This window comes from Candoia aspera, chromosome 14, assembly GCF_035149785.1.
Source record: "Candoia aspera isolate rCanAsp1 chromosome 14, rCanAsp1.hap2, whole genome shotgun sequence".
Lineage (NCBI taxonomy): Eukaryota > Metazoa > Chordata > Lepidosauria > Squamata > Boidae > Candoia > Candoia aspera.
In genome coordinates this window covers 16039795-16051507 of record NC_086166.1, presented here as the reverse complement: position 1 = coordinate 16051507, position 11713 = coordinate 16039795, and the positions used below count along the sequence as shown (strand labels likewise).

At 44.5% G+C, this 11713-nt stretch overlaps 1 protein-coding gene across 1 annotated transcript in view; it reads right to left on the bottom strand.

Moving 5' to 3' along the window:
* Positions 1–1184: 1184 nt before the first annotated feature.
* The window catches only part of LOC134505174 (lipase maturation factor 1-like), a 134688-nt gene continuing 124159 nt past the window's right edge, over positions 1185–11713 (bottom strand). The window contains exons 8-9 of the mRNA XM_063314742.1: positions 7125–7237; positions 1185–2770 (exon numbers count right to left, since the gene is read on the bottom strand). Coding sequence (XP_063170812.1) covers positions 2596–2770; positions 7125–7237 — 288 coding nt within the window. The 3' untranslated portion in view covers positions 1185–2595. The remainder of the gene's footprint in view (positions 2771–7124; positions 7238–11713) is intronic.

The following is an 11713-nucleotide window of genomic DNA, read 5'->3' as shown; positions in this document are numbered from 1 at the left end:
CCCAGGGCTGAGAGAGAGTGGCTGGCCTAGGGTCACCCAGCTGGCTTTGTGTCTAAGGCAGGACTAGAACTCAGTGTCTCCCGTTTCTAGCCTGGTGCTCTTTCCACTAGGCCAAACTTCCCCTCCCCCCCAACAAGGCCCAGTCGATGATGGAGCCCATTGGATGAAGACAGGACTGCTGCCTCTTGTCTCTGACACAGGTCCTCAGGTTAGTGCACGAGTATGAACTCACAGAGAGGGAAGGTGAGCTCGAGTGAAGGAGTCTGAAAACACCTGCCTAATTTGGGCCAAGTCGCTGGCAGATTTGCCACCTCTCCCTCCAAGTGAAATGCTGCGAGCGAGCCTTCCCTCTGCACCCTCCTTGTAACCACTCCGGAGCCTGCTCCGCTCTGCAGCGACTGCCTGTCCAAGCCAGGCAGCTTTATTGCGATGCTGCCTTGATTATGGTTATTCAAAAGTATCTCCCATAGTGCTGGTGGCCACGCATCAGAGGTGAGGGCTTGGGGATGCAGCAACTGTTTCCAGGGGCACCGGGAAATATGTTTTGCCCAGTTCCTGCATCAGAGTGGGCCATCTTCAAGGGTAGTAGCACTGGGTAAAATGCAGGCTAGTGGTTATGCTGCCCCTTTCTTGCACGCTCTGCTGCAAGTGCCATCTCCCCAAAGATTCATCTCTGGCTGAGATGCCCTCTGGTGCAGGAAAACTGAATCCAGCTACCATGCAGATCTAGAATAACTTCGGAGCATCTCTGCTGACAGAAAACCTTTTCCAGATGTATGTGCTAGATACCACCACCACCACCACCACCCCCGATTGGACCCTGGCACATTTGGAAACATTTTGATGGATAGGCATTTTGTCATTTCATTTGACCATACCTGCTGGAAAGACTCCATTTTGGGGTGACATAAATGGAAATGGCTCTAGGCATCAAACATGGAAATAGTAACATGGAATCAAACAAGATGCCCATTAGGTTTAGTGTAAAAAAACTCACAAACAGGATGTCACTCCAATTGTAGTTCTTTGTGACTTTAATTTTACTCTTGACCTAGGAAGTTGTATGGATTAGAAGTCACTGGCCAATTAATTCCCATCCACTCTTCTTTGTTCCTGTCAATAGAATTTCCTGTCCTGCAATTTCATAGCACTGAAGAAATGACAAGCACTTTTAACTAGACATCTCATAGAGCTGGGCTTCTAATTTATTTCAGTTTAATAAAGTTTAAGGTATATTAATCAGAGGGACATATTAATAGAGAAGAATGTTCCATTTGTTCTGTGAAATAGGGATTTTTCTGGATATGAAGATTTTAAGTGGGGTTGGTCCTTGTGCTCTATCAGTCCCTTTGCAATGAGAACCAGATATCCTGTTAAACTTAAAAATCCATAATAGGCAGAACTTACACAGTCCTTTGGACAAGTTCCTTCTAATTTTGACCACTGGTTGACAGTAAATGAAACACAGAGGGTTTTTTAAAAAGGCATTTTCTGTGCATTTGAACTCTGGTCGATAAAGATGTGTTTCAATGCTGCCTGTTCTTGGACGAGGAACAAAGCAGGATCATGTGGATAAAAAAAGCTTGGTTTCTCTTAAGTTTCCCAAGAATCGGCCTTGTACTGTGTTCAGATATAAGCACATACCAAATAAAAATACTAAAAAATCCCCAGTGGGCAAAACTTACCCACAAACCAAGCACTAATGGGTCAACCAGCAGCCCTCAACTGTATTTCAGACGTCTTTTGCAAGGGATCGATTCAGGACTTTGGTAGGAGCTGCCTTGCTTCCTCAGAGCCTGTGCTTGAGAAAGGGGAAGGGTGCCAGCGGGGGGGGGGGGAGGAGGAGGAGGAGGAGGAGGAGGAAAAAAGGAGCCTGGGAAGAAATATATCCTCACCCTCCTAGCTACTGTCCTACTGATGCTAATGTCATAGTATCCAAATCACCACTAGGTGGAGCCCAAGGACCTAAAATGAAATTAAAGTCACTGTATTTAGCTGCTTTTGTCACTCTGTGCAAATTAGCCTGGCCAAAACTCCTGAGTTGAGCAACATCTCAACTCAGACCTTTGTGTGTTCCCATGAAATGTAATCAGGTTTTACCCTTTTTGCATTTTTACAGTTTTAATTTGTATCTGGACTTTGCATGAAGGGTATGAAGGCACTTAAAAGGATCACTGAGCTCTTTAAACAGACTTAGGCAGAAATCAGCGGATGCTTTTCTTAAAGTAGATGGGTCACTTAGCACCTTTTTACACTTTAGGCTTGCATTTTGAGCGTCCACACCTGCCTGGTCTTTGGAAAGGTCCCTTCTATTAGACTAATCAAGAGAGTAATAAATGCTAAAACATACTCCGTATCGACATAGTTTTCATTTTTTATAAAGAGAGCATCCTGAGCATCCATTTCAGCCTCTACGCCCCCAACCTCCTAGATGCAGAAAAGAAGTCCCAACGTTTTTATCCCTGGCCTGGTGGACTTTAGGGCAGGCTGGTATGTTTCCCTGATATAAATTATCGTCAAGAAAGAGAATGTACACAATTGGAAGGATGGCCAGTGACAAAGCAGGCGGTAATTTGGATCTCCAATCGTGTTTGCTCAACTCTGCTTTGGGTCAGGCCAGTTTCGAGCCTTGAAAAACTTCTTTAGTCCTTTAAGGTTGACTGGCGGGAAATAGGGCCCAACCCTCTTCCGGATCCACCATTTCTGCTGCTGGGCATGCTGCCCTCCTGGCCTGCTGAACTTGTACCTGAAGTGTTCTCCCCGGACCCACCTGCAAGACAGCAAACACAACGCGGTGAGAACCAAGGGCCTGCTCTCCCCCACCCCTCTGCCGCCCTGTTTCTGCTTCAGGAAAAAACAGCAAATGTTATCTCCTGGAGCACACGGTCCTGAATAAAACCAAGGAACCTCCGGGTTCCCTGCCTTGAAGAAGTACCTCAACCTGACCTGCCTCACAGGTTGCTGGGGGCAAACTTGAAATAAAACAATGATCAGCATTGTATTAAAATACTTGGATTTCTCTCCTTGCATTGGTTTTTGGTTGGGGACGAACTTATCATTGATGTAATTTTAATTGTTCTTTTTAAGAATTTTATTGAGTTTAAAGCAAAGATAAAAACTACAAAAAAAGCAAAAAAACTACCAACCCCCCCCCTAAAAAAAGTGAGAAACACAAGAAAAAAGAATTTTGAAGATTACATAGAAAGGTGACTTCCAACTTTCAACAGGAAGAATATACAGCAATTTCCATAATCAATCCCTTACTCTATATCAAACCAAGATCACATTATTTCTATAAATCCTTCCATTAACACATATACAAATCACTAATGCAATTGTTCCTTCTGTGTGTGTGTGTGTGTTTAAGTGTACCATGGACAGTTTATTGTTGTGAATGAAACCCTCCATGAGTCTCTCTACTGCACTGGGCAAACCACTGTGTACATAAATACTGCACATATATACATACATATAACAGCAAGACTTAAACCCAACCAGCAAAAAGATTTTTGTGCAATGGCAAACCACTTCTGCATCCTCGCCAAAAATAGTGAACAGGATCTGCCCACGAGATCACCAGCTGAGCTCAACTCAAATGCCTTTTGTATTATCCCACAAGCCTTAGAATTTAATCAGCAACATGATCCTCATCCTGTGGAAAGGGGACAGAGGTGGAAGAAACATGCTGCTGCCCAGAGGTTGTCTTGTGGTTTTATCTTAGAAATGGGTCCACACAGCTCCAGACTGCCCCCACGGGCAACTCTCCTCCCATGCTTTTCCAGTGGCTTGGAAGACCACTGGGTCCGGTGGAGGATTTTACTTTTAATTGTCTTCAAAGAGAAAAAGGGAAAGGCCATCTTGGAAAAGGGAAGAGAGAGAGGACCAAGTGAGTCTTCAGCATCACAAACAGTTGTGAGCTGCCTGGTTGGCGTGGGCTAACTCCTGTAGTTAGGAAGGCCACAACAGTTTCCTGAAAAAGTTAATATAATAACCCAGCAAATAAAGATGAAGGGGCATCCTCCAGGGGGCCAGAAAAGACAAGATGGCAGCTGCAAGCAAGCCCACCCCTTTTGAAGTCCCTCCCGCGGACTGCGTGCCAACTCTCACCAAAGGCAGATCTGCTGGGCAATCCCTCCTGCTGCTGTTTGGGGGTGAGGGGGATGCCTTGCAGCAGAAGCTCTTTGTTAGAAGCCTCTGGAGTTGCAAGAGTCCTGCCATACCGCAGGACTCCGAATCAAAGTCTGATGGAACCGCAGCGTCCGTTCTGTGGGATGCGTGTCCGACTTGAGAGACTGAGGTGAGCGGGGGCACCTTCTGGGCATGTATGAAGGAAGTCCAGAGTGCACTTTTCCTGCGCAGTTGAAGCGCTGTCTCTTTTCTTCCTGGTTGTGGGTGACACTGACTTTTTTGACTCCTACGGATGCCCCTGGAAGAGAGATTCAAATGGGGGCGGAGGGGAGGGAGGGAGGAAATGGGGCAGCAATCCCTGGGCAGAGATCTCTCCCCAGGGATGTGGCTTCTGCAGTGCCTCGAACCCTTTCTGTTGTGGCAGAGCAGGTTCTTCTCCTCTCTGCCAAAACCCAGGTCTCTCTCCCAGCCTCGATGTTCCCGTGCTTCCTCCTCGTGCCCAGGAGCAGCTGCCCTGAGAAGATGCCACCCAAATCAGCCACAGTGGCATCTCCCAACTGCGCAAGACTGCCAGATAAGCAGAGTCTTTGAGCTGCCATGGCTGGAGGCCAGCCCTTCCAGACAGGTGAAAACAGTTGCAGAGGATGCAGCTGCCTCTCTCTGGAACAGATGAGATGTTTTGGAGGGAAAACACAAGCACGCACACACACAAACACACACACAAGCGCACACACAAAGTGTTGGACTGGGAGACATGCAAGGTGGGTAAGTTGTTGCCGGTGCAAAGGTTAGGGCTCTTTCATTTAATGAAATGGCAGCGGTAAAGGGGTTGTGCCTGGAAAGGCCCTCCCTCTGACATTGGCAAGAAAGATCAAGCTGCACAGGGCAATTCATATCTGGAGACACAGGCTGTGTTCACACAACATACTAAACCCCAAATGAGGTAGTTTCTCTTTTTTGGTGCCTTCGAGTCAGTCCTGACTCCTGGCGACTGCCTGGACAAGTCCCTGCAGTTTTCTTGGCAAGATTTTGGAAGTGGCTTGCCCTGGCCGCCTCCTTGCTAGGGCTGAGAGAGAGGGACTGGCCAGGGTCACCCAGCTGGCTTTGTGCCTAAAGCGGTACTAGGACTCACAGTCTGTCTAGCCTGATGCCTTAACCACTAGGCCAAACTGGCTCTCTAAATGAGAATTAGCAAAGCCCAGTGGCTGTGCTGTGCCCAATAATCCATATCCTGGTTTAACATCATGGCCTTTACACAGCATGCTAAGAAAATGGTGGCCTCCCATAACTATGAGCTATTAAGCTTCATTTTTCTGGCTTAGCATATTGTGTGAACTCAGCTCTTAGACCTTTCCATACTACTGGCTCCTGGGGCAAAGATGATCTCAAGCATTCCGAATAATGTTTCCACACATCATGTTAAGCCATAATCTGCTTTAAACCTGATCTGCTGATCAAGCCAAATGATAAATAATGGTTACGTGTTTTCCCTCCTTTTGAAGCTGCTCTTGCCTTATACTTTTATCAACTGCAAGGAATCTGGAAATGATTGACTTCCTCCATTACACACTGTACAGAGCTGCAATTGCAAAGAGTAGGTCAAACAACGAACAATGGTTTGAAGCAATGGCCAATTCCCCTAGAAGTATCCATGGATGATTTGTTGACTTCTTTTGCAAGGTCAAGCCAAAAACAAGCAACCACAGCCCAGCAAAATGCAATGTGTGAGCGCAGGCAATGTGTCTCCAGTCTGCCAGCCAGGTTGCTATCACCAGTTGTCTGGGAGAAGTCACAATGATGCAAATGACATAATCTGCATCCCTTGCAGGATAATGTCAAGATATGTGCAACGTCACTTGCCCTTTTCCTGTAGGTGCCCCAAGCCTATCCTACTCATACCAACAAGAAGAGCCGTGCTTTCTTCAGGTGATCCTGGAGCATGCAGAAGGCTATAATAGGCAAGTTTCCATGGCAGTGGCCTTGAGGAGTTCCAGGTAATGCACGAATGGGGCTGGAGGACTTGTGAACCAGGGATTCCTCTTTCTTCTCTTAGTCAAAATCATCTTCTCAGACTGCCTCTGCATCTCAGGCAGCAGCGAGGCATTCTCCATCCTTTGCTCTGTCTCTAAACAGAGATGCTGGGATCAACGTGGGCACTTTCTGCATGCAAAGTTTCTAAGATATAGGCCCAGCCATCTTATCCACATCCCAACAAAATGCACGTGGAAGACGTCTAGGAAAAGGTCTCCCTTAGACAATTCCTTCAGTGCCTGGGAACAGATGCTGCTGCACTGCAGGCTTAATTTGGCAACAGTGGGGTGAGAAGCCAACCCAGACACTTTTTCTAATTGAAATATAATTGTCCTTTCACACATGAGCAAAACCTTCTGCAACCATGTGGCTAAATCACTTATCAATTCTCCTAGCCCAAACCACCGGTCTTTTAAGATTTATGAGGACTAAACGCTTTATGAACCTTGAGCCAGACCCAGTATTTTGTGCCCGGATGTTTTGCAAACGTCCCGTTGCCTAAAGTCAACTTTCACACTCAATTAGGTTACTCCCAATGACACCGTGACCTCATGTTTTAACCTTTTTTTACAGAAGAGATCCGGGCACCTGCTTTTCATTTTCTGCTTTATTGCACTTGCACAGCAGCAATAACCCACACTTCAATCTAATTTCATTTTTAAGTGTCCAAACAATCCCAGTCAACTCTGTTCTCAAACACTTTAATTCTTTTTGAGATTAGCAATCACAGAATTCCCATGAGTGAGATAAACTCTATGAAATGTCAGGCCCAGGCAGAAAAGTTTGGTGAACAAATTCAGGCCCGCAAATGTGTTCACTCCTGTGGATGTCTTCATTTTGTGTGGGCACATGTGACCCACACAAGGGTCTGCCTGGAATGTATCGGGTGTCAGGATGGTCACAAAAAGGATCTCACTGCATGGCTCTTTCCCCTGGTCAGAAGATGCCCCTCAAACTGGACTTACTTGGGTGGTGCCTTGCCCTCAAATGGGTTGAAGGCCAGAAGAGACAAAATTTCCTCCTCATTGGCCAAGAGCTTTCCGGCTAAGTGGAGTATCCATTCATTCTGCTCGTAGGTCTTGCAGAGAAAGAGAGCAAAGGTGGGGAAAAAAACACACATTTTTAGAAGTGATTAAAATGAAGTGGATTTTAAGCAGAACATGTTACCTGGCAGCCCCTGAATAATTACAGATAAAGCAGTGTGCTAAAGCTGATATGCAGGGGGAAAAAACCACCAAATTTTATGTGTTTATTAGAGTTGGGAGCTATGAACAGATAAGGCAGGTTAGAAACACATGGGTCAGCTAGAAAAAGCTTCCCTACCTGGTGTTCCTCAGAAGCATTACAATGTCAATTCTACAACATAAACCGGGCTGAGAAATAATTTTTTTCAGGTTCCTGTGAACCCAAGGGTCACCCAAGTGAGCAATTAAGCCAAGATAGCAACTTCTATCTTTGATGTGGATCCAATCTCCAATCACAAAGATTAAATTAAGATTTGAGCATGAGGGTTGAACTCAAGTCCAGCCTTTGAGTGGCATCTGGGCACCTTCCTAACACCCTGAAGAGCAAGTTTCAAATGTGGTTTTTGCAACATTCTGCAGATGGATTTTCTTAAAGCAAACAGCGGGGGACAGTCTACAAATTCAAAGATCATCAGATGTACCTGCAAGACTGATTAAAATTTCAAATCAAGGAAGCTATTCAGCATGTTTGCCACATCAATCAAACATTGCCTTGAGGTTTTTTTTTTAATTTGGTGGTCTTTAAATCTAACAAATTCTTATTTTTATCCTTATTCTCCTTGTCATCTAAGAAAGCAGACGTGAGCCACTAAGTTCTGAAGAGACGGCACCTTCAAATTTCACTCCAGAGTTGAGATTTTTCTTAGAAGAATTACAAAGACAACTTAGAAGATTCCACAACCACCCTCTGACAAGACAGCAAAACCTTGACTAGAGGATGATGGCATTTCATTCACAGAGCGCTGCAGGCAATTTACTCTCAGGACCGCAGGACATTTGGACATTTTCTGAGACCTTCCTTGGAAGACAATATTGATTCCCAGTGTGGTTTATATTTTGCTTGAATTTCCTATTTGCTCTATGAGCCAGATTTTACTTGTTCAGGCTTTCTGATTGCTTTGTTGTGTTGCTTTTGTTTTAAATAATTTTCATTTTGCGCTAATGCTGCTGGCCTCTCCAGATTAAGTTTGCTCTTGCTTTCAAGAAACATTAGATTTTCTCTGTCCAGTTAGACTGGATGATTTGGAGTCCCTTTCATACTGAAAAATATAGCTTTGCCTTCCCACCCTTTACCATTATCTCTCTGCAAAAATGATTGTCACAATCTTTTGCCATGCAGACAGGGAATTTGTGGTTGAGCACCTCTGAAGGAGATCAGGGAAGAGCTGCATTTAATGGGCAACCTCCCAAATTACATGGTACCTAACTTTTACCACCCAGCTTCTGGGATTCAGGTTAAATTCCAGAATGAACAGTCCAAAATCTGGGAAGTTTTGAAGAAAAGTGGTGCCTTTTAAGGGTTTTTTTCCAGTGATTAACTTGGATAATTTTCCAATAGGAATCTTTTATCAGAAACTGCAAATAAAATCTATTTTTAAATGCCCTTGAGCCTCAGGATCTTTTAGGAATGCTCTATTTGCTTTGGGGAGAGGGTAAACTCGGAAATCATAAGATTGAGATTCGGGGCTTCACAGGCAACATCAGTTTATCAGTTGTTATCACTGTGAAGATGTGGGTAACAACATCTAACAACAGCTAGTTCAGAACGAAAGAGAATGTACTCTCCCACTCAGGGGGTCAAGTTATTAGAGCTCTGTGACTTTCAGCCACTATCTGTTCAGTTGACTAACAATGCCCATTTGCTGAAGGACACCAAAATTGGGCTTTATTAGCAATAATAACAGCCTGCCCTTCACATCTATCCAGCTGATATACGTGAACCCATTGGTTTCAATGCTCCAGAGAGTTTTCTGTACTGTATTTTTTCCCAACTAGTATTTACTTCATTAGATTAAACAGAATTTGCTTTCAGAACTTATTTCCAAGGAGAAGAGAAATTCAGAGAAATTCTCACGGATGCAGAATGTTGTTCTTGCTTGTACCGAGTGACAAAATGGCAAAGGGTTTGGATGTCCTGTCTTTCACCATTTTCATGAAATCCTGGGGAAGTTCCCAGGCGGCTTTTTTCAGTCAACGATCTACTGTCACTGCTCAGGTTGAGCCCCACCCTTGAGAAATAGTTGGAGAATATCTGCTTCCCCCAGAGAAATTTGGAGAAATTGTCTATCCAATTTCTCTGCCCACAAATTTGGTGAAAATTTTAAAAGGCTGTTTATGGCCAGTTCTTGCTTCCTGGAGGACTCTACTTAAAACATCCATCATAATGAGTAATTCAACTTTCCTCAAATCCTCTCAAATAAACAGTCCTAAGTCAGTACTATTCCTTACTGAAGTGCCACCGTTAGGAAAAAAAACCCTTGTGAGCAGCTACTGGAATGGAAAATCCCAAATGGTGCTAGAACATAACAGCATGGCATGAGGATACGCATAGAAAGCCACAGCAAGGTCCCACTCGACAAGACACATCAGCCTCTGACAAGGCAACGTTTAAAGAGGAGCACCTCATCCACAACAGGAGGGTGGAATCCTGGTCCCTTTCCCATGTTAGTGGCCTGAGCTGAGACTGAGGGCATAGACCCAGCCGGAAAGGAAAGTTTTAGAGCTCTGTAGGAGCCTTTTTCCAATTTTCATTCCAAAAAACAAACAGGCCTTATCAGACGCTCGAGAAATGCTGCACCAGGATGGATACGGGTGTGTGCACTGGGCATTTCTTCCACACCAGCAGAAGCTGATCCCATCTGCAGACAAGGTAACCCACAAATCTGTTTGATTGGCCATGATTTGGCCAGACATAACAAAAGGCATGAATGGAGGACAATGGCCCCCCAAGGGCTGCGGAGGTACCTAAAATAAAGAGGGGTTTACAGAAAGAAAGAACAAGGCAGGGAAAACCTTCAGAGCCCAGCTCCTCAAATTGCTTCCCACCCCTTAAAAATAGCTGTGCTCTGGGTCATGTCACCCACCCCCTGCCTGGCTGCCCTTCCCATGGAGATGCCCAGGGGGATTTTTTTCTCTGAGGCTCCCATCCCAGATCTGGTCCACTTTCAAACTCAGCCTTTCTTTTGCCGACTTCTCTTCTTTCCCTTCCCTCCTCCCCCACCTCCCATGTGGTCCTGTTCTGTTCAGTTTTTGGAGAGTCTGCTGATGGACTCGTAAGCCCCTTCACATAATTTCTTTCCAACATTCTTCTGAGTTGGAGAGAATAAAAATGCAAAGGGTTATTATATTTGGCTAATAAAGTTTTAGAAATGTTTTCTTGCAAAGTAATAGTGTGTTATACAAAAGGCAATTAAAAGCACTTCTGGTATAGCAATTAAGCAATGGCATGTTGTTTTTTTTAAAATGCTGTTTGGAAGTGAGTGATCCAGACAGATCCACAAGTGTATAAAACTTTCGATGTGCCAAATATTCCAAAAGTCCTCATTTAACCATGACAGGCTTTAGGCCTCCTTTTTCTGCTTCCAGTGGAAATCTGGGCACTTGTCCCAAAAGAGGAAGTTTTTCTAGGAAGCTGCCAGCAGAAGGAAGTGTTGCGTATCAAGCAGTAAAGAGTTCCAAAAAACTATCTGTTGTGAGATAGACAGAGGGATGGAAACTGCTTCTCCCATAGTTCTTGGTTGCTCTTCAGGAACCAGTCAAGAGTTGGATGAGCTCAACAATTCATTGGCTCCATTCAACAACCCACAGACCCAGGACCATGCTGTTGAATGGAGCCAAGAACTGCTGAAGTCATTAGGCATTTTTAATTATGTCTTAATTCTTGTTTTAAATTGTATTTTTCCTATTTGTTTATTGGTTCTATGGTGTCCTAAACCTACCTCAAAACCTTTCCTACTTCCATGGAAAGATGGCCATTAGATTAATAGTAACAAGAAGAAGAATGAAAAGGCTCTGCAGCTTGAGTATTAGGAATACTTTCCCCTGGAAACAGTTGCCCCTTTTTCATTTCAAACTCTTGTACCAGAGACTCTGTGGCTCCCAATGGAGTCATCACAGAAAAAAGCTGAGTCCTTCAAGGAACTGCCAAAGGTTGTCAAGAGTGGCCTTGCTCCAGACCCCTGACTCTTCAGAGGTTCAAAAAGATGCTTCAAGGATCAGTGATTTTCGCAGTCATCCAGAGTAAGTCACTATGACGTCATATGCACCATGATGTTGTGCATGTGATGACACTACTGTGGCACACACGATGTTACCGTGGCTTCTACCAGATGGCTATGAAAGCTTTGTAGCAGTGGCACTTTCACTTCTTTTCCTGGAAACACTTGTAATGAAAGTTCTCTTGTTACACTCAGTTCTTTTTCTTTTTTCACTGTGTGCTTTTCCTATGCTATGGTCATCTAACTGAATAACTGGGAACCCTCCTCATCAAAAGTGCTAAAAAGTAAAAAAAAAAGGTTTGCTTCATTTCA